At 41.3% G+C, this 26,002-nt stretch overlaps 1 protein-coding gene across 3 annotated transcripts in view; it reads left to right on the top strand.

Annotated features, from left to right (window-relative positions):
- Positions 1-26,002, top strand: part of ptbp2a (polypyrimidine tract binding protein 2a) — an 81,974-nt gene that overhangs the window by 23,440 nt on the left and 32,532 nt on the right. For all 3 annotated transcript variants that reach the window (XM_041207933.1, XM_041207932.1, XM_041207931.1), the window contains exons 5-7: positions 8,273-8,416; positions 9,610-9,774; positions 9,854-9,964. In XM_041207933.1, the coding sequence (XP_041063867.1) occupies positions 8,273-8,416; positions 9,610-9,774; positions 9,854-9,964 (420 nt within the window). The remainder of the gene's footprint in view (positions 1-8,272; positions 8,417-9,609; positions 9,775-9,853; positions 9,965-26,002) is intronic.

Raw genomic sequence — 26,002 nt, 5'->3', positions numbered from 1 at the left:
TCATTCACGATTCCTTCATGAGTGGGAACAGTTTCTCTGTAGCTGCTCTGCCCAGACCCCTCATGATTTTGAATACCTCTATCAAATGTCCTCTAGCATTGAAGGAAAACAGTCACAACTTCTCCAATTTTTATAACTGAAGCTTCTCATTCCTGGAACCATTCTCTTGAATCTTTTCTGATGCTCTCAAATCCTCCCTAAAGTGTGGCGCCCAGAACTGGACACAATACTCCTGTTGAGTCCAGTGTCTTATGCAAGTTCAACATCATCTTGCTCTTATAATCTATGCCTATATTAACACCTAGTATACTGTGTTTTATTAACCACCCTCAACCTGTCCTGCCACCGTCACTGACTTATGCACATATACACCCCCTGCTCTTGCACCCCCTTCAGAGTTGTACCTTTATTTTGTATTGTCTCTCCAAGTTCCTACCAAAATGAATCACGTTGCATTTCACCATGTTGAACTTCATCTGCCACCTGTCCACCCATCTCATCAATTTGTCAGTCATTTCAAAGTTCTGTACTATCCTCCTCACAGTTCACAATGTTTCCAAGTTTTGTATCATCTGTGAATTTTGCAATTGTGTCCTGTACACTAAGGTCCAGGTCGTTAATATGTATATCAGTAAAAGCAAAGGTCCCAACATTAACCTCTAGAGAACTCCACTACAAACCTTCCTCCAGCCCAGAAAAACATCCATTAACCGCCACTGTCTGTTTCCTGTTACTCAGCCAATTTTGTATCCATGTTGCTACTGTCTCTTTTATTCCATGAACTGTAACTTGGTTCACAAGTCTATTGTGTGGCACTGTATCAAATGCCTTCTGAAAGTACATATACACCACATAATTGCCTTGCTCTCATCAATCTTCTCTGTTGCCTCTTCAAAAAGGACTCCAGTGGATTAGTTAAACATAATTTTCCCTTAAGAAATCCATCCTGGCTTTCCTTAATTAACATGCATTTGTCCATTAAATTGGTCCCAAATTATTGTTTCCCCACCACCAAAGTTAAACTGACTGGCCTTTTCTTTATTTACTTTTTGAACAAGGGTGTAACATTTGCAGTTCTCCAGTCCTCTGCACCACCTTGAGTCTAAGGAAGACTGAAAAATTATGGCCAGTGCCTCCACAATTTCCACTTCACTTCTCTCAGTATCTTTGGGTGCATCTCATCTGGTCCCTGGTGCCTTATCCATTTTAAGTAAGACATCCTAACCAATACCACCTCCTTATCAATTGTAAGTCCTTCTAGTGTCAGAATTGCCTCCTCTCACCATGGCCTGGGTAGCATCATCTTGGTAAAGATAGATACAGAGTGTTCATTTAATATCTTAGCTAGGTCCCTTGTTTCCATGTATGAATTCCCTTTTTGGTCCCTCATCAGCTCTACTCCTCTTACCATCCTTTTACTATTTATATGCGTACAGAAGACTTTGGGATTCCCTTTTATGTTGACTGCCAGCCTTTTCATACTCCTCTTTGCTTCTCTTATTTGCTTTTTAAACCACACCCCCCCCCCCCCCAAACCTTCTATATTCAGCCTGGTTCTCAATTGTGTTTTCTATCTAACATGGGTCATAAGCACACTTGTTCTTCTTTATCTTAATTTCTATCCCTTTTGACATCTAGGAGCCCTGCATTTGTTTGCCCTACCTTTCCCTTCCAGGGGAATATACCTTGACTATGTCTGAATTATCCCTTCTTTGAATATAGTCCACTGTTCAGCTACTGTTTTCCCCTGCCAACTTTTGACTCCAGTTTATTCGGTTATATCCGTTCTTACCCAATGAAGTGACTTTCTCCCAGTTAATTATTCTTACTCTGGATTGTTCTTTGTCCTTTTCCATAGTCAGCCTAAACTTGGGGGGGGGGGGGGGGTGGTGGTGGCATGGTACGTGGTAATCAGGAGGTTTCCTTGCCCATGTTTGACCAGTACACATGGAGCCTTGTGACATCAGGTCAAACATGGGCAAGGAGACTACCTGCTGATTACCACGGATCATTGCCTCCTCCCCTCAGCTGAGGAATCAGCACTCCTCCATGTTGAACACCACTTGGAGGAAGCACTGAGAGTGGCAACGGCATAGAATGTACTCTGGGTGGGGGACTTCAATGTACATTACCAAGAGTGGCTCAGTAGCACCACTACAGACTGAGCTGGCCAAGTCCTAAAGGACATAGCTGCTAGACTGGGTCTGCGGCAGGTGGTGAGGGAACCAACAAGAGGGAATAACATACTTGACTTCATCCTCACCAACCTGTCTGCCACAGATGCATCTGTCCATGTCAGTATCAGTAGGAGTGGAGACAAATTCCTGTCTTCACTTTGAGGATGCCCTCCATCATGTCGTGTGGCACTACCACCGTGCTAAATGGGATAGATTTCAAACAGATCTAGCAACTCGACTGGGAATCCATGAGGCGCTGTGTGCCATCAGCAGTGGCAGAATTGTACTCAACCACAATGTGTAATCTTATGGCCCAGCATATTCCCCACTCCACCATTACCACCAATTCAAGGGATCAACCTTGGTTCAACGAAGAGTGCAGGAGCAGCACCAGGCATACCTAAAAATTAGATGAAGCTACAACACTACAACATTTGCATCAAGTGATGGACAGAACTAAGCAATTCCACAACCAACGGATCAGATCTAAGTTCTGTAGCCCTATATCCAGTCATGAATGGTGGTGGACAACTCACTGGAGGAGGAGGCTTCAGAACTATCCCCATCCTCAATCAGTGTAAAAGATAAAGCTGAATCATTTGCAACAATCGTCAGCCAGAAGTGCCGAATGGATGATCCATCTCTGCCTCTTCCAGAAGACCCAACATCACAAATGCCATGCTTTGGCTAATTCGATTCACACCATATGATATCAAGAAATGGCTGAAGGCACTTGGTACTTCAAAGGCTATAAGCCCTGACAATATTCTGGCAATAGTACTGAACATGTGCTCCAGAACTTGTCACATCCCTAGCCAAGCTCTTCCAGTACAGCAACAACACTGGCATCTATCTGGCAATGTGGAAAATTGCTCAGGTATCTCCTGTACGCAAAAAGCAGGACAAATATAACCTGGTCAATTACTGCCCCATCAGTCTAATATTGATCATCAGTAAAGTGATGGAAGGAGTCATCAACAGTGCTATCAGATGGCACTTGCTTAGCAATAACCTGCTCATTGGTGCTCAGTTTGGGTTCTGCCAGACTCACTCAGCTTCTGACCTCATTACAGCCTTGGTTCAAACTTGGACAAAAGAACATGAATTCCCAAGGTGAGTTGAGAGTGACTGCCCTTGACATCAAGGCAGCATTTGACTGAGTGCGGCATCAAGGAGCCCTAGCAGGGGTCAGTGGAATCAGGGAAACTCTCCTCTGGTTGGAGTCACACCAAGCATAGGGGAAGATGGTTGTGATTATTGAAGGCCAATCATCTCAGCTCCAGGGCATCACTGCAGGAGTTCCTCAGGGTAGTGTCCTAGGCACAACCATCCTCAGCTGCTTCACCAAGAACTTCCTTCCATCATAAGGGTTAAAGATGTCACTGAGCAGCTGGAGGGCACCCTGACGGAGGAGAGTGCACAGCTAGCGGTCGTGGTTCACATTGGCACAAAAGACAAAGCCAAAAATAGGGATGTGGTGCAGCAGTCAGTATTTATGGAGCTAGGTAGAAAAGTAGCAAGCAGGATCTCAAAAGTAGTTATCTCCAGATTACACCAGTACCACACGTGAGTGAGTGTAGAAATAGGAGGATAAATTCATGATGAATGCCTGGCTGGGAAGGTGGTGTCAGAGGGAGGGCTTTAGGTTCTTGAGGCATTGGGAGTGGCTCTAGGGGAGATCGGACCTGAATTGGGCTGCACCAAGAGCTGGGACTGAGTTCCTTGCAGGGTGTTTTGCTGGTGCTACTGGTTAGGATTTAAACTAATTTGACAGGGGTGTAGGAACCAGGAAGTAATATCAGGGAGAATACCAAGGTGCACAGAGATAGATAGCATTAGATTTGGAAATAGTAAGTTAATAGGTTATCCCAGAGTAAGGGAGAAAGTAATAAAGTCTAAATCAGGGCTATTGTGAATGCACAGAATGGTAAATAAGATTAATGAGTTACAGGCACAGATTGTCATGTGGAAATATGACGTTGTGGCTGTAATACTCCTGGCTCAAAGAAAGGCAGGACTGGGTGCTTAATATTCCTGAATAAAGTGTTCAGGACAGATAGAAATTGAAGAACAGGGGGAGGGATGTCAGTATTGATTAACGAAAGCATTGCAGTGCTGGAAAAAGAGAATGTCACAGAGGTGTCAAGGATAGAATCTATTTGGCTAGAGCCAAGGAACAAAAATGTGTTTTTTATTTGTTTACAGGATCTGAGCCTGGCTGGCTAGGCCAGCACTATTGCCCATTCCTAATTGTTCTTGAGAAGGTGGTGGTGAGCTGCCTTCTTGAATCACTGCTATCCATATGGTGAAGGTACACCCATAGTGCTGTTAGGGAGGGAGTTCCAAGGCATTACCCTAAGGAACTCTTGCACTGATGTCCTGGGGCTGAGATGGCCCACACCAATCAACATCTTCCTTTCTGCTAGGTATGACTCCCAACCAGCGGAAACGTTTCCTCCTGATTTCCAATGACTTCAATTTTGTTCGGGCTCCCTGATGCCACGTTTGGTTAGATGCTAGCTTGATGTTAAGGACAGCCACTCTTGCCTCCCCTCCGAAAGTTCTGAATGACCAAGTTTATGGAGGGTAGAAGGTGGATGGTCACCCAGGAATTGCGTGGGAGTAGTCAAGTCTAGAGGTAACAGGCATGGATGAGGGTTTTAACAACAGAAGTGTAGAGGTGGAGTCGGGCGATAATATAGAGTTAACTGAAAAATAGAATACTGTAGATGCTGAAAATCTGAAATAAAAACAGAAAATGGTCTGTAGAAGTGGAGAGAGAAACGGTACTAATGTTTCAGGTTGATGATCTTTCATCAGAACTGGGAAAAGTCAGAGATGTAATAGGTTTTGAGCAATGAATGAGTGAGACGAGGACAAAAGGAAGATCTGCAATCACGTGGAAGGCAGGGGAGATTGAATCACAGAAGCATTTCAGATGAAAAAGAAATGTCGAAAGCAGGTGTGCTACTGTCAAACTTGCAAAGAGAAAGAGTTTATGGTCTGAAATTGTTGAACTCATGGTTGAGTCCAGAAGGCTGTAAAGTTCCTAATTGAAAGATGAGACGCCTCAAGCTTGCATTGAGCTTCACCAGAACAATGCAGCAGACCTGGACAGAAATGTCATGTGAGGGCAAGAAGGAGAATTAAAATGACAGGTCAATGGAACCCCGGAGTCATGCCTAATAACTGATTGGAGATGTTCTGCAAAGTAGTCGCCCAGTCTGCATTTGGCCTCCCCAGCGTTGAAGCGACCACATTGTGAACAACTAATAAAGTAGACTAAATTGGAAGAAGTGCATGTAAATCGCTGCTTCCCCAGGTGAGTACAGATTTGCGAGATGACGGAGCTTAAGGATTTTGCGGGGGAAAGGAGTTGAAGATGCGGTTGTAATTTACAAATGTCTTGACATCACAAGTTGATTATTTGAGCAGAGGGGCAATGATGGCTGATTTTAAAGAGAGAGGGACAGAAAGTACCTGAAGGAAAAAAACTTGACAGCTTAGCCAACAAAGGAACCAGGAAAGTTAGTGTTTAGCAGTTCAGTAGGAATAGGGCCGGGGAGAGCAGGTCGGCTCTTGAAGAAGATGCGCTTGCAGAAGGCTTCGGGGTAGGTAGACAAACTAGAGAACAATGCAAGTTCAGGGCTAGAGCAGGGGAAACTTTTGAAGAAGTTATGCTTAATTGACTAGGGAGTGGAGGTTAGCAGCAGAGGCATCTGATCGGATGTTCTTGAACTTCGTGACAGGAAAAAGCCCATTAGCTGCTCAGACATTTTATAGATGGAGGTAGAGGGGGGACAGAGGAGATGTAAGAAGATGTTTGTTCACAGTAGAGAAAAAGAAGCCTGCAGTTCTTTGCATTCTAGGATGATCCTGGAATAAGGTGTAGCTTGTAGGCATTGTATGTGAGAGTGAAAATATCTGAATTTCTTTAGTTTGCTGTTCAGCTTTTCCCAAACTTTTCAACCTTATATATCTCTGGGCGATGAGCAAAAAATGAGGAAAAGCCACTTGCAGATTCTCACTGGAAACCTATATCTATAAATAGAACTTGGACATATGAACATATGAATTAGGAGCAGGAGTAGGCCATTCGGTCCCTCAAGCTTGCTCCACCATTCAGTAAGATCGTGGCTGACCACATTCCTCCCACGCCCAATAACCTTTGACTCCTTTGTTAGTCAGGTACCTATGCCGTAAAAATATTCAATGGCCTTGCCTCCACCGCTGCCCAGGGAAGAGAGTGCCAAAGACTCTCGACCTTCTGAGAGAAAAAATTTCTTCTCATTGCTGTCTTAAATGGGTGACCCCTTATTTTTAAATTGTGTTCCTTAGTTCTAGCCTCTCCCACAAGGGGAAACGTCCTTTCAGTATCCACCCTGTCAAGCCTTGTATGTTTCAATATGATCACCTCTCATTCTTAAACTCAATGGATACAGGCCCAGCCTGTCTGACCTTGCCCCACCCGCAAGCCCCAGGTATCAGTCCAGTGAACCTTCTCTGAACTGCTTCTAAAGCACTAAAATCCTTTCTTAAATAAGGAGACCAAAACTGCACACAATACTCCAGATGTGGTCTTACCAATGCCCTGTACAACTATAGCAAAACATCCCTCCTTTGTTTTTATTTCATTCCCCTTGCAATAAACGACAACATTCCATTTGCCTTCCTAATCACTTGCCGTCCCTGCATAGTAATCTTTTTGTTATTCATGTGCCAGGACATACACATCCCTCTGTACTTTGAGTTCTTCAATCTCTCTCCGTTTAAACAAGCTGCTACATTTTTATTCTTCCTGCCAAAGTGAACAGATTCGCATTTTTCTACTTTTCATACACCATGTCCAAATTTTTGCCCACTCACTTAACCTATCAATGTCCCTTTGCAGAATCCTTATGTCTTCTTCACAACTTACTTTCCTACCTATCTTTGCCTCATCCGCAAATCTAGCAACCAAACGTTTGGTCCCTTCATCCAAACCATTGGTATAAATTATAAATAATTGACACTGCAGCACTGATCCCTATAGCACTCCACTCTTCACATCTTGTCAACCCAAAAATTATCCACTTATCCTGTATCCTAGCACATTACCAGACCTAATATAGTCTGCGCTCTGGTTGGTGCTAGAATATGTTGGTGAAGCTTGGATCCAGTTATCCTCAGTGGGCACCTCCCTTCCTGATGATAGATCCCTGGATTGGGCACTAAATGCCTTTGAAAAAAGGATGCCCCAGGAGGCCACTGGCAGTCCTGACAGGTACAGGAAACATGGAAGTTTGGAAGAATCCCTGAGCCACCACTAAACCTCGCTGGACTCTGGGATAATAACCTTTAAGTGGCTTGTTGATGAGCCTAATTAGTCAGTGGCAGGTTCCCTGTTTCAGGTCATTCCTGCCGCTGATTTAATGGGGGTAGTTTCCCTGTCGGCGGGAATGGGTTGCGCAACCTCCTCTGCGATTTCCAGCCCTTGGCGTATATTATGTGAGCATTTGAAAACCTTTTCTGTGAGACTAATGTCAAATATAATAGCAATAATTGGTAAATATGCCACATGGACTTTCTTTGAATATGTTCTAAGGAATTAATTTCTGATTGAAAGCATCAAGCAGATGTGGGATTTACAAAGATCTGGATTGTAATACCTATTGTGTATTAGAGTAAGAATATATGAATTTCTGTTATTCATTGTTCTGCTATTCCAAACGTTTCTTTCCTGTGTAGCTTTGGGAGATATTAAGGAAAAGATGAGTAATTGTCAAATCCAGAGTAGCACTGGGAACAAGATCACTAAAGTTTCAATTCATCATAGCTTGGAAATGTGTAGTCCAGAGGGTGCTGCTTTAAAATCTATCGTTTAAATGTTGAGATACTTTTGTCCAAAAGTGTGGGAATTTAAGATGGCAACTAGCAATCCCCCATTGAGATCCAATGTTGTAAAATTTATTTGTAAGTTAATAATTATAAACAAAATGCTGGACTACGAAGCAGGTGTTACTTTATGAATTGGTTTGATGCCATTGTCTAAAGGTTTGAATTGCCATCTTTTAACTTGTGCTCACCATTAGTATGCCTTCTTTGTGCTCCTTCAGGCTTTCTTGGAAATGGCTTCTGAAGAGGCAGCTATCACCATGGTCAATTACTATACTGCAGTTACGCCTCATCTTCGGAACCAGCCTATCTATATCCAGTACTCGAACCATAAAGAGTTGAAGACAGACAATGCTTTAAACCAGGTTATTGTTTAGTTCATTGTGAAAAGGCTGCACGTTCATACATTTTCACTCATCTGTTTCTTTTTTTTGGAATTATGAATTTGAAATTTGGGGATTTAATGGATGTCTGCCATGATTTTTTTATCTAATGCTTGTATTCCTAAACGTTAAACTGCTTTAGGTTCAAACATTACTGAGTGGTGCCTATAGTGGTGCAAAGGAAATCAATAATGTGATGGTTTCAACTATTTGTAGTGTGCATTTTTTCAAAATTTCAGCCCAGACCAACCTATAGATTATAGATGAGATCACCCCTTATTCTTCTGAACTCCAGAGAGCGTGGGCCCAATTTATTCAGCCTCTCGTTGCAGGATAACCCCCTCATTCCAAAACCAATCTGTGGAATCTTTGTTGCACTGGGGGGAGATGGTGGTTTAGTGTTCCTTGTAAGAGTACATCCAAGTCCCTGAACATCAACACTTAGCTTTTTCGCACCTTGTAATAATTATCCTACTTCTCTCTTCTGACTACCAAAGTGAATAACTCTCACTTCCCTACATTATGCTTCAACTGGCACCTTGTTGCCTACTCACTTAATCTCTCTACATCTCTTTTCAACATATTTTGTGTCCTCAAAGCTTATCTTCCCGCTTAGCTTTGCATCATCACATGGATGCAAGCCCACCCTGTCCAACCTTGCCTCAGAAGATACATTACTTTGTCTAAGTCACTAATATAGATTATAAATAGCTGATCATTGTGACACTCCTCTAGTCATAGCCTGCCAACTTGAAAATGCCCTATTTATCCCTACTGCCTGCTTCCTGTCCATTAACCAATCCTCTATCCATGCTAATACATTACCCAAAGTCCGTGAACCCTTATCTTGCAATTTAACCTTGTGTGGCACCTTATCAATAATTTCAACTTTTAATGCACAGAATAAATTATCTGCTAAATTGAATTAATAAAGTAAATAACACCTTAGTTTGAATGTGTTGCTTAGCAAACTGTTTGAATTCTAATTTTGATTTCTATTTTTTAAACTGACATACAGTAACTTCTAATTTTGTTGCTCCTTTCTCCCCTTTCCCCTAATTTGGGCGAAGTAAAATTGATTTGATCGTTTGTTTAAAAATTATATCTCTAAAATAATGCTTTAAAATGAAACTGAGGTGAAATTGGAAAACTAATTTGCCTGTTATTGCTTTCAGCGTGCCCAAGCAGTTCTTCAGGCTGTAACTGCTGTGCAGACAGCAAGCACCCCACTTACCGGAACTACAGTTAGTGAGAGTGCAGTGACGCCAGCACAGAGCCCAGTACTGAGAGTAATTATTGACAACATGTACTATCCAGTCACTCTGGATGTACTTTATCAGGTGCGTTTATGCTTCACATTGTTTTGTGTTGATTTAAACTCATTTTGATGGACAATAATTGCATTTTTGTTTTTTAAAGATTTTTTCCAAGTTTGGGCCAGTATTGAAAATCATTACTTTTACAAAGAATAATCAGTTTCAAGCTCTACTGCAATATTCTGATCCTATGAATGCACAACAAGCAAAACTGGTAAGTGGGCACAGCTGAAACTTTCCATTACACCTACATTTCTGTTTACCATGCTAATGACAGGCAAATGGGCTTTAGTGGAGCAAGATGATAGTAGCTATAGGTTTCAGGTGATGGCTTTTATGCTTAACTGGGAACTCTTATTAGCTAGTCTGGCTGAGAACTGTGCCAGTTCTGGATTTAGTATATTTACATACCTGCATATTTTTGAAGGTAAAATATTACAACCAATGTAAAGCCGTCCACTTAATATCTATGAATCAAAATTAGCATTCTAACACTCAAATGTTTTTGTTCTTGTTTTACTTGGCCATAACTTGAAAGTAAATTTTGACTTGAACATGCAATATGTGAAATCATCATCAATGGGATTGAAATGTACAGCTGAGATTACTTCATAATTTCTTCAAACTCAAAAAGCTGGTCACCAATTTTCCCAAATCATGCCTGCACATGTGCTTACACTTCTCTTACAATTGAACTTGCTTTTCTGACCACGTAACTATGAAATATTGCTTGAAATACTCAGCAGGCCAGGCAATATCTATGAAGAGAGAAATGGAGTTAATGTTTCAGGTCAGTGACATTCATCAGAACTGTAAAAAGTTGGAAACGTAATAGGTTTTAAGCAAGTTCAGAGGAAGGGAAAGAAAAAGGGAAGATCTATGATAGGGTGGAAAGCACAAGAGAGTAAATGACAAATGTAATGGTGCAAGGCAAAAGGAGACAGTAATGGAACAATTGAAGAACCAAAAGATGGGTTTAGAGCTTTATTCCCTCTAAGTTGCATATCTGTGCAGCCACACAGCAGTGCATCAAGTGCTGTGCAGTTCATTATTATAGCTGCACATACCCTGATGGGTTAAGTGAGGCTTACTGCCACTGTAGGCCATGAGCAAAGAGCTCATAGACTCCCCAGGACACAGGAAGTTAACAGACGAGAGCCAAGTCTGACAGGATTAATCAGGTTGAATTAACAGTCACATTCACTCGTGTCAGTTCCTGGAAGCCTGAAGCTATCGCTCAACCTTTGTCTTCCCTGTGGGCTGCTCACCAATCCTTCCACTCGACGCCTTTCCTGCTCACCTCATCCCTCCCTGGCCCTCCTGTTTGCAGCCCCTCATACTATGGAATTTTTGTCATAATGGAAAAATTTGACATCAGACAAGTATAAAATTCGTTTTCCAGAACCAGAGAAATTGTTCAGCTGTAGATTTTTGAGGTGAAGTGAGATGACTGCCCTTGACATCAAGGCAGTATTTGATAGAACGTGGCATCAAGGAGCCATAGCAAAACTGGAGTCAATAGGAATGAGGGGGAAAGCTCTCCACTGGTAACAGTCATATCTAGCACAAAGGTTGTTGGAGGTCAGTCATCTCAGTTCCAGGTCATCACTGCAGGAGTTCCTCAAGGTCATGTTCTCAGCTCAACCTTCTTCAGTTGCTACATCAGTGACCTTCCATCATAAGGTCAGAAGTGGGGATGTTCACTGATGATTGCATAATGTTCAGTACAGTCACGACGACTCAGATACTGAAGCAGTCCGTGTCCAAATGCAGCAACACCTGGACAACATCTAGGCTTGGGTTGACAAGTGGCAAGCAACATTGTGCCACCCAAGTGCCAGGCATTGAGCATCTCCAGCAAGAGAGAACCTAGACATTGCCCCTTGACATTCAATGGTATTACCATCACTGAATCCCCAACTTTTAACATCCTGGTCAATGTCAGTGACTATCATCACTGTGAAAAGTTAGAAATGTAATAGGTTTTAAGCAAGTTCAGAAACTGAACTGGACTAGCCATATAAATACTGTGGCTACAAGAGCAGGTCAGATACTAGGGATCCTGCGGTGAGTAACTCAACCTCTGACTTCCCAAAGCCTCTCTTCCATCTACAAGGTCCAAGTCAGGAGTGTGATGGAATACTCTCCACTTGCCTGGATGAGTGCAGCTCCAACAACACTGAAGAAGCTTGACACCACCCAGGACAGTTTAATTGGCACCCTATCCACAAACATTCATCCATCCAGCACTGATGCACAATAGCAGCAGTGTGTACCATCTACGCGATGTACTACAGCAATTCACCTAAGGTTCTTTAGACAGTATCTTCCACATGACCACTACCATCCAGAAGGACAAGGGCTGCAGATGCATGAGAATGCTGTCACCTGGAAGTTCCCCTCCAAGTTACACACCATCCTGACTTGGAAATGTATCCCCTTTCCTTCGCTGTGGGTAGGTCAAACTCCTGGATCTGTCTCCCCCCCTCCCCCCACCCACCAACCAACACCACAGTGGGTGTAGTTTTTTTTAATTCATTTCATGGATTGTGACCTTTGTTGGCTGGGCCACTTGGAGTGCAGCCGTTCAAGAAGGCAGCTCACCAACACCTTCTCAAAAGCAATTTGGGATGTGCAATAAATGCTGATCTAGCCAATGATGCCCACATCCCATGAGTGAATAAAAATAAAAGATTTATCATTCACAGGATGCCATGCACCACTGGTAAGCTCAACGATTATTGCATAATAGCTCTTGAGTGGGTGGTGGTGAGCTGCCTTCTTGAATACCTCCTAGGCTATCTCAGAGGCAGTTCAAAGTCAACCACGTTGCTGTGGGCCTGGTTTCACATTTATGTCACACTTGGTAAGGGTAGCAGGTTTCCTTTCTTAAAAGGGCATTGGTGAACCAGATGGGTTTTTATGACAATCTGGTAGTTTCGTGGTTATCACTACTGATACTAGCTTGTTGGTCCAGATCTATAATTAAATTGAATTAAACTCCCCAGCAGCCATTATGAGATTTGAACTCATGCCTCCTGATCATTAGTCCTGGCCTCTGAATTACTAATCCAGTATCATAACCACCATACCCCTCTAAATTATGAGTTTTAAAAAGCCAGTTACCTCATTAACAAGGGATAACTTCTTCGGAGATTTTTAAGTGATTTTAACAACTGCAGAATAAAAGGGGAAGTTCTCATAAATTCAGTGATTCCTAGACATTGCTATCTGCAGGAGCTTAAGTATACAGACATGCAATTGGGACAGGAGACGGCCATTCGGCCCCTCAAGCCTGCTCCACCATTCAATAAGCTCATGACTGATCTGATTGTGGCTTCAACTCCACTTTCCTTCCTACCCCTTATACCTTTAGTTTCTTGATTGACAAGGGAGTCAATCTAATTCAGCCTAAAAAATATTCAATGACCCAGCCTTCTCCACTCTCTGGGAAGAGCGTTCCAATACTCAAGACCCTCTTAGAGAAAATTTTTTTTTCTTGTCTCCTTAAATGAGAGACCACTTAATTTTAAATTGTGTCCCCTAGTTGTAGTCTTTCCCACAAGGTAAAGCATCCTTTCCGCATCCACCCTGTCAAGTCCTCTGTGCCTTATATTTTTCACTAAGATAACCTCTCATTCTTCTAAACTCCAATGGATGCAGGCCCAATCTATCAAACCTGTCCTTGTAGGTTAATTCCCTCATCCCAGGAATCAGTTGAGTGGAACCCCTTTGAGCTATTTCCAGTTGTCTCCTTTCTTAAATAAGGAGACCAAAACTGTACGCAGTACTCTAGAGGTGGTCCCCCCAATACCCTATACAACTGTAGCAAAACATCCCTACTCTTATATTCCATTCCCCTTAAATTAAACAACATTTCAATCATTTGCCTTCCTAATCACTTGCTGTACCTGCATACTAAGTTTTTGTGATTCATTTACTAGAACACACAGATCCCGCTGTGCTTCGAGTTTGCAGTTTCTCCCCATTTAAATAATATGCTGCTTTTTTATTCTTGCTAAAATGAAAAAGTTCATATTTTCCCACATTATACTCCGTGCCAAATTTTTGTCCATTCACTTAACCTATTCTTGTCTGCAGAATCCTTATGTCCTCTTCACAACTTACTTTCCTACCAATCTTTGTGTCGTCAAATTTTGCAACCAAATATTCATCCCATGATCCGTATCATTAATATAGATTGTAAATAGTTGAGACCCCCAGCACTGATCCCTGGCACTCCATTTGTTATATCTTGCCAACCATTTCTGCCTACTCTGTTTCCTGTTAGCTAACCAATCCTCTATCCATGCTAATATGTTATCCCCCACAGCATGAGCTCTTATTTTGTGTCGTAACCTTTTGATGTGGCACCTTGTGAAATCGAAGTACACCACATCCACAGGTTCCTCTTTATCCACAATGCTTGTTACCTCAAAGAACTCAAATAAATTAGTCAAACACAAATTTCCCTTTCACAAAACCATGTTGACTGCCTGATTGCATTGGGATCTTCTAAGTGCCCCACTATAATCTCCTTGATAATAAATTCCATTTTCCCTAAGACAGATATTAAGCCAACTGGCCTGTAGTTTCCTGCCTTCTGTCTTCTACCTATCTTGATTTAGAGAAGTTACATTTGCTATTTTCCAATCTGATGGGACCTTTCCAGAATGTGGGGAATTTTGGAAAATCAGAACCATCATCTGTCTCAGCTGCTACTTTTAAAGCTCTCTAGGATGAAGTCCATCAGGACCTACAGCTGAAGATGGTTGGGCTGAGGATACTACCTTGAGGAACTCCTGCAGTAATATCTTGGAGCTGGATGACTGATCTCCAACAACAATCTTCCTTTGTGCTAGGTGTAACTCCAACCAATGGAGAGTTTTCCCCCTGATTCCCATTGACTCCAGTTTTGTTACGGCTCCTTGGTGCCACACTTGGTCAAATGCTGCCTTGATGTCAAGGGCCATCACTCTCACCTCATCTTGAGAGTTCAGCTCTTTTGTCTAATTTTGAACCAAGGCTGTAATGAGGTCAGGAGCTCAGTGGCTCTGGCGGAACCCAAACTGGGCATCAGTGAGCAGGTTATTGTTAAGCAAGTACCACTTGATAGCACTGTTGAAGACCCCTTCCATTACTTTACTGATGATGGAGAGTAGACTGATGGGGTGGTAATTGGCCAGATTGGATTTGCCCTTGCTTTTGTGTACAGGACATACCTGGGCAATTTTTCATATAGCTGGGTGGATGCCAGTGTTGTAGCTTACTGGAGCAGCTTGGCTAGGGGTGCGGAAAGTTCTGGAGCACAAGTCGTCAGTACTATTGCTGGAATATTTCCAGGATCCATAGCCTTTGCAGTATCCAGTGTCTTCAGCCATTTATTGATGATATGTGAAATGAATCGAATTGACTGAAGACTGGCATCTATGATGCTGGGCCCTTCTGAGGAGGCTGAGATGGATCATCCACTCAGCACTTCTGGCTGAAGATTATAGCAAACGCTTTAGCCTTACCTTTTGCACTGATGTGCTGGGCATCTCCATCATTGAAGATGGGAATATTTGTGGAGCCTCCTACAATAAGTTGTTTAATTGTCCACCACCATTCGCAACTGGATATGGCAGGACTGCAGAGCTTAGACCTGGTCTGTTGGTTATGGGATCACATAGCTCTGTCTGTCAGATGTTGCTTATGTTTGGCACACAAGCTGCCCTGTGTTATAGCTTCACAATGTTGACACCTCATTTTTAGGTATGCCTAGTGCTGTTCCTGGCATGCCCTCCTGCAGTCTTCATTGAACCAGGGTTGATCCTTTGGCTGGATGGTTATGGTAGAGTGGGGGTACGCCGGGCCAAGAGGTTACAGATTGTGGTTGAGTACAATTCTGCTGCTGATGGCCCACAATGCCTCTTGGATGCCCAGTCTTGATTTGCTAGGGCAGTTTGAAACCTATCCCATTTAGCACAGTGGTAGTGCCACACAACACGATAGAGGGTATCTTCATTGTGAAGGCGGATCTTTGTCTCCACAATGACTGCAGTGGTCACCGCTACCGCTCCTGTCATGGACAGATGCTTCTGAGGCTGGCAGATTGTGAGGATGAGGTCAAGTATGTTTTCCCCCTTGGCTCCCTCACCACCTGCCACACCCCCAGTCTAGCAGCTATGTGATTTAAGGCTCATTCATTAGTGGTGCTATGAGCCACCCTTGGTGGTGAACATTGAAGTCCCACACCCAGAGTACATTCTGCACCCTTGCATTTGTAGCAAGTTGTCTTTGACAGTTACTTAACAAGCCTTTTGGTAGATGCAACCTGTTCAACTTTCCCAGTGGAAAGCAAGCACATTTACATATGACTGGCTATTATTAGAAGGAAGTACTTCATTGCCATGCAACCACCTAATCCAAGTGCTTTTTACTGAAACCATTTCTGCTGAACCTAGAATGCGGAAACAAAGTGCAAATACTCTGTGTAGAAATAACGTGCTGCAGTTGTTGTGGAAATTGCTGTCAATGAGGTTTTGATCACCCAGTTGTTTTATTTAACATTATTTGGGCAAGTTTTTACTAGGCTGGTTTTTCTTCTGGCCTACTTCAATTATGTGTTCTGTAGCAGTAGTTGCACTTACTATTTTTTGTGCATTACCACATGGAAGGAAAAAAAATGGAAACCAGGTGGGAAGAAAGAATTGGTAGATAGGGCCAAAAAGCAGGAGGATTGAAAAGCTTGAAGATTTCTTTAACAACAAGGTAGCAAGTTTTGGAAACTGTTATGATGTGGCAGATGATGTGTGCCAAGCAGGCCAAATCACAAGGGAAATTTGGTCACACTACCACAATGGTTTTGCAGTTTGTATTTATCATGAGAATGCACTGAATTCAGAAGTAATGAGTCCTCTAGAACCTTTGGAGCTTTTAAAAATTATATTAAAATATTTATTAACAAAATAAAAGATTTCAAGCACTTACATAAACTAATTATGTAATACTATAAAAAATCTTAAAGTTTCTAATTAACCTGACTCCCAATTACACACACCCTTTAAGGCAACATTCCAAAATAAATTTTAGTAACTTTTTAAAACCAGCAAGTTAACACAATACCCACTTGACAGTGGAATTCCAAATGGCTTTCTCCAGCTTTAGTTACTGGATGCAACAGGCTTATGCACAAATGACCATATGATGCCGGAGCAGAAGTAGGCCATTTGGCCCATCAAGTCTGCTCTGCCATCCAGCAAGATTATGGCTGATCTGATAAAGCTTAACTCCACTTTCCTGCCTTTTCCCCATTACTCTTGATTCCCTTACTGATTAAAAATCTGTCTATCTCAGCCTTGAATATACTTAACAACCCAGCCTCTTCAGCATTCTGTGATAAAAGAATTCCAAAGATTCATTACCCTCTGAGAGAAGAAATTCCTCCTCATCTGTCTTAAATGGGTGACACCTACTCAGATTATGCCCTCTGGCCCTAGACTCGCCCACAAGGGGAAACAACTTCTCAGCATCTACCCTGTTAAGCCTCTTAAGAATCTTATATGTTTCAATAAGGTCGCCTCTCATTCTTCTAAACTCCAGTGATATCTTTCTTTAGATAAGGGGACCAAAACTGTTAATAGAATTCAAGGTGTGGTCTAACTAGTGCCTGTATAGTTTTAGCAAGACTTCCCTATTTTTATGCTGTACCCTCTTTGAAATAAAGGCCAACATTCCATTTGCCTCCCCTATTACCTGCTGAATTTGTATGCTAGCTTTTTGGGATTCATGCACGAGGATTCCCAAATCCCTCTGTGCTGCAGCTTTCTGCAGTCTTTCGCCATTTAAATAATGTTTTCCTCCTCTTCCTGCCAAAGTGCATAATCTCATATTTTCCCAATTATATTCCATTTGTCAAGTTTTTGCCCACTCGCTTAATCTGTCTATAAACCTCTGGAGACTCTGAGTCACCCTCACCACTTGCCTTCCCACTTATTTTTGTCACCCGCAAACTTGGCTATAGTACGTTCACTTCCCTCATCCAAGTCATTAATATATATTGTAAATAATTGTGGCCCCACCTCTGATCCCTGTGACACTCTCTAGTTACCACCCTGAAATGCCCCCCTTATCCCAACTCTGTCTTCTGTTAGTTAGCCAACATGCTAATATACTACCCCCAACACCACAGGCTCTTATTAAGTAGCCTTATGTGCAGTACCTTATTTGAAAGCCTTTTGGAAATCCAAATATATTACATCTACTCATTCTCCTTTGTCTACCCTGCTTGTTGCCTCCTCAAAGAATTCTAATAAGTTTGTCAGGCATGATTTCCCCATCATGAAGCCATGCTGACTCTGATTATATTATGCATTTCTAAATGCTCTGCTATTACATCCTTTATGATAGACTCTGACATTTTCCCAATGACAGATATTAAGTTAACTGGCCTATCATTCTGATTTTTTGTCTTCCTCTGTTTTTGAATAAGGACGTTACATTAGAAGTTTTCCAATCCTCTGGGACTTTTCCAGAATCTAAGTGCCGTTGGAAGATTACTACCAGTGCATCCACTATCTCTGAAGCAGCTTTCTTTAATACCCTAGGATGCCAACCATTAGGTCCAGGGGACTTATCGGCCTTTAGCCCCAATAGTTTCCCTAGTACTTTTTGTCTCAGGATAGTTGTTGCATTTATTTCCACCCACCCTTTTGCCCCCTGCTTATTTAGTATTTTTGGAATGCTTTATTGTCTTCTACCGTGAAGACTGATGCTAAGTATTTATTTAACTCCTCTTCCATTAATCATTTCCCCAGCCTCATTCTCTAAGGGACCTATGTTCACTTTGACGCCTCTCTTCCTTTTTATGTATTTAAATTAGCTTTTACCGTCAATTTCTATGTTATTTGCTAGTTTACCCTCAAAGTTCATTTTCTCTTTTTTAATCACCTTTTGCTGTTCTTTGAAACTTTCCAATCCCCTGGCTTACCACTAATCTTTGCCACATTGTAGGTTTTTTATTTCAATTTGATAAAATAGTTGGGGGCTTCTTGGTCTTCTCACACATTCCTGTTAGATCTTACTTGGCCCCCAACATAGCCTTTCATTCTCCTTTTATGTGTGTTTCTCTCTCTTTAATATGTGAATGCCATTGTTCCACATGTCATTGGAACTGTACCTTTCCCATAATATAAAAACTTTCATGTTGCCAATATTGTCAGTAACCCAGGGAAAAATAAACACACTGCTTAGCCTTGCTCAGCTGGCCAGTTGTAAACATACTAAAATCTCTGAAATCCAAACAATCCTTTCAATTATCCAAAAATGCAATTCCCTTCACACCTTACATGCTAAGACAGCATCCATGATCACTCATTAGCATTTCAAGTACATTTCAACACCTAGCTTCTTTCCATGATTTCAAATTTGCAATCTACTTGACTTCAAATGTAATTAAATCACACACAACCATCTACACACTCACCCATAAACTGACTTTACAACAAACTAGAAAAATATTATGAAAAGTATTATACTTGCGTAACAAAAACCAAAACTGGGGAAGAAACTTTAAGCAGTTTATCAAACAGTGTGTTCTCGACCATATTGAATCCAAGATAGAAACTGTAGACCCAGTGGATTTAATAAAAGAGCTATAAATGGAGCCAGAATGGATGATTTTAGTTTTGCTTACATGAGTTAGAAATTTTGATTCTTTCATTGCGTAACTTTTGGACAGGTTGTTGGTTTAGGAAGAAAGATGAAACACAGATATGTACAAGCTTGACAACTGCCTCTAAGATATGTCATTAATTTTAACCAGCATAGCCTCTGTTGGTACAAAACAAAAATTGAAAGGTCTCGAACAAAGGATCCTTAAAGATTTGTGACAGGTAGCTCTATTTTCGAGGAAGGAGAAGAAAAAAAATTCACATTGGTGGATGATTGGAGCTAGTGGGGGAGTTTAAGCTAAAGCCTTTTAAGGAAAGGCATTTTAAAAGAGCTAGAGAATCATCCTTGATTTAAGGTTCATAAAAGGTGCTAGACAAATTCAATTTTCAGCCTTGCTGTCTAGAAATTTGCATAAAGCCTTTTGCATCCAATCTTTTTTTTTTACGAATTAGGGGCAGGAGTAGGCCACACGGCCCCTTGAGCCTGCTCCTTTATTCAAAAAGGTCATGGCTGAACTGAATGCAACCTCAGCCCCACATTCCTGCCTACCCCCTATAACCTTTTCACCGCTTGTTAATCAAGAATCTACATACCTCAGCATTAAAAATATTCAAAGACTCTGTTTCCACTGCCTTTAGAGGGAGAGTTCCAAAGACACACAACCCTCTGAGAGAAAAAATTTCTCCTCATCTGCCTTAAATGAGCGAACCCTTATTTTTAAACAATGACCCCAGTTCTAAATTCTCCCACAAGAGAAAACATCCTCTTCAGATGCACCCTGTCAAGAGCCCTCATGATCTTAAAGTTTTCAATTAAGCCGCTTCTTACTCCCAAATCCCAGTGGATACAAGCCAAACCTGTTCAGCCTTTCCTCATAAGACGACCCGCCCATTCCTGGTATTAGTCTAGTAAACCTCTGAACTGCTTCTAACACATTTATATCTTTCTTTAAATAAAGAGACCAGTACTGTACACAATACTCAGGATGTGGTCTCACCAATGCCCTATACAACTGAAGCATAACCTCCCTACTTCTGTAATCAACTCCCCTGACAATAAATGTTAACTTTCTATTACCTTTCCTAATTACCTGTTGTACCTGCATACTACCCTTTTGTGATTCATGCACTAGGACACCCAGATCCCTCTGAACCTCAGAGCTCTGCAACCTCTCACCATTTAATAATCTTTTTATTCTTCCTACCAAAACGAACAATTTCATATTTGCCCACATACTCCATTTGCCAGATCTTTTCCCACTCACTTAACTTATCTATGTCACTTTGTACCTCCTTACATCCTCTTCAAAGTTTACTTCCTTTTACTATCTTTGTTGTCAGCAAATTTAGCCACCATTCCTTCAGTCCCTTCATCCAAGTCACTTAGATAAATTGTAAAAAGTTGAGACCCCAGCACTGATCGCTGTCTGTCATCTTTGTGTCTCCACCATCAACTTCTGATGGAAAAATTGTGCCCCTGGTTTGAAGTAGAAAAGTTCTACTTTTGGTACATGAGGTTGTACTTTCTGTTAAAGCTTTCATAAAATTAACAGCAGTCGTATGGTTTTGTTGTGTGTACCTTTTGTAGAACACTTCAGGATCCCTCTCTCTCTACCACCACACCTTTGTGTCTCCACCATCAACTTCTGATCGAAAAATAGTGCCCCTGGTTTGAAGTAGAAACGTTCTACTTTTGGTACCTGAGGTTGTACTTTCTGTTAAAGCTTTCATAAAATTAAGAGCAGTCGTATGGTTTTGTTGTGTGTACCTTTTGTAGAACGCTTCAGGAAAATCCACACCACGGTTTGACATAACAGTTAGTGAATGTCTTTAATTTCTGTCATCAATAGTACATCGAGGCTCCTGGGTTCATTGAAAAACTATCCACCTGTGGGAGCTTTTTGGCTACCATAAAACCTTTCGTGCATGTTCTTGGACAGCTATTCAGTCACGTTGTTAAGTCATTCCTCTTCCATGCACTGTTTCATTATCATAACTCCTTGTAAGTGGTAAGCACAGCAGTTTTGTTTTTGTGAGGCAGAGAAGGAAGAAAATCAGGTTGTAAACCATGCATCAGTAATTAAATTTGTCTATTGCACTTAGTGCGCATTAGCTCAGAATGTTGAGCTATAATTTAATATAAATGATTTGGACTTTATAACTGGTAACATAACTCAGGAATCAGAAGTACATTTTCAAAATTCGTGGGTGACACCGATTTGGGGTTTATAAAAATTTAAGACTGCGATGAAATATAAGATGTTAGCAATTGACAAATCAATTCAATATCGATAAATTTGAAGTGGTTCATTTTGGCAGGAGAAATAAAACTTACATACTCCCTGGGATATGAGTGTCTAAGTGGAATAAAGGGCAGTAGGATTTTTGTTTGAGAACCGAACCAAACTACTGAGTAACCTAGACATGTTTTTATTTAGATTGCACGTTGTCTTCCCCAAAGACATGAACTAACTGACCTTGTGTTACCTGGGATATCATATTTGGAGCTATCGTCACCGTAGTAACCCATTTACCCCTGAAGTTTGAAGAAGAGTAGACACTAGTTTAGTTTTTGAACCCTTGCCACCATAAAAAGAATGCATCCAAGTACAAGATTGATCTCTCTCTGAAAAGATTTTATTAAAAATCATTTGAATTAAATTCACCCCTCTAGCATTTAAAGCCAGTTTAATTGATCTTGGAAAACTAGGTTCCTAAGAAGCACATAAAAAGGCTTGGAATTTGTAGGTGGATAGTAATACTTGTTGCCTGCTACACCCAAATCCCAAAAGCCTGAGAAACGGCACCTTTACATTTAGTTTATTTTTCTCTCTAGCCAGCTAAAAACATTTAACTTTCTGTCACATATACCATACCCACATTAAATGTGGCCAATATCTTTGGTTTTGTCACAGGAGTAGGTTAATTACAGTCTTCAGAACTTTTTTTGCAGTGTGCAAGTACACTCCAAACCTACCATTCATCTTTTTTTTTACAGTTTCTTTAACCCAGCATAGAGGATTTAGCATTCCTTGGCCCAGTTGGCATTATGCCACAGGTGCATAAAGCTCAGTTTAGGTCACATCCGGAGTACCATGTTTACCTGTGGGCACCACACCTTAAAAAGGGATTTTGTAGGCATTGGTGTGGGTGAAATGCAGATTCAACAGAATGGTATCTGAGCTGAAAGGGTTATATTATGAGGAAGGGTTGCATAGACTAAACTTGTATTCCTTTGAATAATGGGTGATCCAATTGAGATGTTTAAGAAAAACATTGTGTCTCTGGGTAAATAGAGAGCAACTGTTTGCCCTTGGGGGAGCCCAGAACAGGTGGGCATAAACTCGAAACTGGAGGTGGGCCATTAGTTGGTATGGATGGACTTTTTCACACACAAACAGCAGTGGGAATCTGAATTTATTTCTCCTGCATTCTTCATTCTTCTCCCTCTGTGCCCCCATCCCCCACCAAAAAAAAAATGCTGTTCCAAAACTTAGTTGGGCTTGGGTGTTAAGAAATATGAAATGGAAATGGGTAAATGAAGTTGAGATACAGATCAGCCAGGAGCTAATTGAATGAGGTATCAGTCTTTAAGGTCCAATTAGTCCACTTTGATTGCAAGCATTACATATTACAAGCCATATTGTCATTTCATGTTTATCAGCCAGATATAAAAATAGCCTAAACAAACAAGGACAATTGAGGGATCTGAGACACAAAATAGAATTTTAGCGTTCAGATTGTTTCCAAATCCAGTTGCTTGTCTCCCAACATGTCTGCCAGCATTGGTTGTGGTATAATGCCTGCAGCAAAACAAACGTTTTTAAGTTAAGGCGGCATGTTGATACCTGTGTTTGCCACGCACTAAGTATTCTACAGAATGGAACAACCCATTTCAGATTTGTTGATTAGCATAATTAGAATGCAAGGCTTTGCTGTCCAAGCCTTGTGTTATGGCTAGGTATGTTTGTCTCATACTTGAACAGCACCTCTGAAGAGTGACTTTTCCAAATGTCAAAATAAATAAAGAGTTGGGGAATAGGTTTTATTTGTATGCTTAGCAGTCAGGTTTGGCCATGCATCCCGCCCAGTGTGGGGAATTGTAGCCCCATCAACAAATTAAGCTATAAATAGATTAATGAAAATGCACAAATAAAATTTCTGTATGGACACAGGTTTTATGGTCATTTAAAAACTTGTGTTGAGCTCTGCAATTTGCGCAGTTTGCAGAGCGATAGATGGCTCAGAACAACCAGGGAGTTGAAATGAAGCAAATGGAGCTGCAGCTCTGAGGCCACCTGCGATCTTGGGCTTTCCGGAGGAATGAATTGTGTTGGTGGGCTCATCCAGGGCACTTTCTCTGTGAGTTGGCCATGGTCGGGTTGATGGGCGCACACGGGTATATCACCTCTTCCCACATGACCATGGGTGCAGCACGAAAACTGGCCCATGTGACTTTTTTTTTGGAGAAGAAGGAAAGGTGTGTGGTGCAGGTAAAAAGAAGAATATGAAGGCTGGACCCAGGAGCTGGCAATATGCAAATGCAAGGGTGTTGCAGCTCTTTCAGTTACTTGAAGTGATTGACCATTTTTATTGATGAGTGAATCAGGGTGTAGGTAACTATAGAAGTTTTCTGTTTGAAGGTAAAGTATGCCCACATTTGTCTAGGGAGGTAGGCAAGTTAATGGTCATCTGGAGGGAGAAAAAGTTTTAGCTTTTTTTCTCACTTGGCAATAGTTTAAACTGGTACTGGGAAATATAAGCATTAAATTTATAGCTTAACTGCTAAGAGTGTTGAAACTAAGGTTTTACAGGAAGATAAAAGCAAAATACTGCAGCTGCTGGAAATCTGCAACAAAAATATAAATAGCTGGAAAAACTCAGCAGGTCTGACAGCATCTGCTGAGAGGAATACAGTTAACGTTCCGAGTCTGTATGACTCTTCATCAGAACTGAGGAAAAATAGAAATGAGGTGAAATATAAGCTGGTTGAGGGGAGTGGGACAGGTAGAGCTGAATAGAGGGCCAGTGATAGGTGGAGGCAAAGAGGAGATTGCCAAAGATGTCATAGACAAAAGGACAAAGGCTTGTTGACGGTAGTGATATTAGCTAAGAAATGTGCTAATGGTGACAAGGGTAGAAAGCAGGGCGAGCAAATGACAGATAACCCTAAGTGGGGTGGGGGGGAAGGGATCGAAATAGGTTAAAAGATGGAGATGAAACAATGGATGGGAACACATTTAAAAATAATGGAAATACGTGGGAAATGAAAAATATATTTAAAAAATATAAATGATTAGAAAAAGGGGGATTGGAAAGGGGTTGGGGGTGGAGGAGAGAGTTCATGATCTGAAGTTGTTGAACTCAATGTTAAGTACTTAAGGAAGAACTGGCCAACTTGAAGGAACTGATTACTTTTTATCAATTTGCTGCCAAGATTGATGTTCTTACTAAAAATGCACCAGAAGAATTAGAAGCTCTGCTTGCTAGTTTAAAAATTACATTGGAGCATCAAGCTAAAGAGGAAAAAATAATGGCAATTGGAGAGGCCAAACAGCAACTTGAACTAGAATTGAAGAAAAAGCATGAACAAAATGTGACAAAGCAGGTAGCTGAGCATTGAAACAAGTTAAAGTTCTTAAAGCAGCTGAAGAGGATTTTATGCAGCAGAAAGATGAGCTGCTTACACAAAAAGGGGCAGAATTAAACTGGCGTCTCTTGTAGAAGAATGGTCGTGAAGAAGAATTTGCAGTTGAAAATGCTTCAAATCTGAAAAGATAGGTCAGTTCTAGATGCATGTCTGGTTAAGGGCTTGGACAGTAAAAAACATGCTCGTGTGGGAACAAAATTAGGATCAGGAATGAGAATCTGAACAGAACGGGTCAGAGTCTATTTGAAAGTTATAGCACTGAAATCACCAAAGAAAGCCCTGATGACGGCTTAATTGCCCAACTCTAAAGAAGGAGAGTGAAATTGCTGAATCTAGAGGGCAAGAAGCAATATGACTGGATGTTTTCCTTGGGTTCCAGTTCATAGCAGCCAGTGCTTAGAAGTTAGGTGTACTGTCAGCAATCAGTGATGTTGTCCTTGATAAAGATTAACCAGACCAAACAAATTGCAAGTCCTTTGGACCCCAAGTGAATGCTATCCTGGAGGCCAGACTTCACGCCACCCTCTGTAGATGTTGGAAGGCATCCACAGAGGGGACGAGCAGAAGCATGATGAATGGTGGACCAAGGGGCCCACGGGATGGGAAAAGGAGAAAACCAAGGAAGATTATTACAAAGATAACTAAATGATATCCAGTTGAAGGAGCCTGAGAATGCATTAAAACGATCTGAAAGACAGCAAGCGCAGAAATTTCAACAGGATGGTCGGCAGCTCATTCTTATGGCAAAACTGGAAAAAAGTATGCAGGCAGCTTCAGCACATTGTTCATGAACACAAATTTAAAATGCAACATCTTAAAGAAGAACATGAAAGAACTATAAAGATTATGCAAAATTTAATGGGGATCTTGTGAAAGGACTGAAAGAAAGCAAATCAACTAGCAGTAAAACAATTTTGCAGGAAAATTGAAATTACGAGAACTCATGGAG

The sequence above is a fragment of the Carcharodon carcharias genome, chromosome 16 (genome assembly GCF_017639515.1).
Source record: "Carcharodon carcharias isolate sCarCar2 chromosome 16, sCarCar2.pri, whole genome shotgun sequence".
NCBI lineage: Eukaryota > Metazoa > Chordata > Chondrichthyes > Lamniformes > Lamnidae > Carcharodon > Carcharodon carcharias.
The sequence above is the reverse complement of the archived record's forward strand: the minus strand, read 5'-3'. Positions and strand labels throughout refer to the sequence as shown.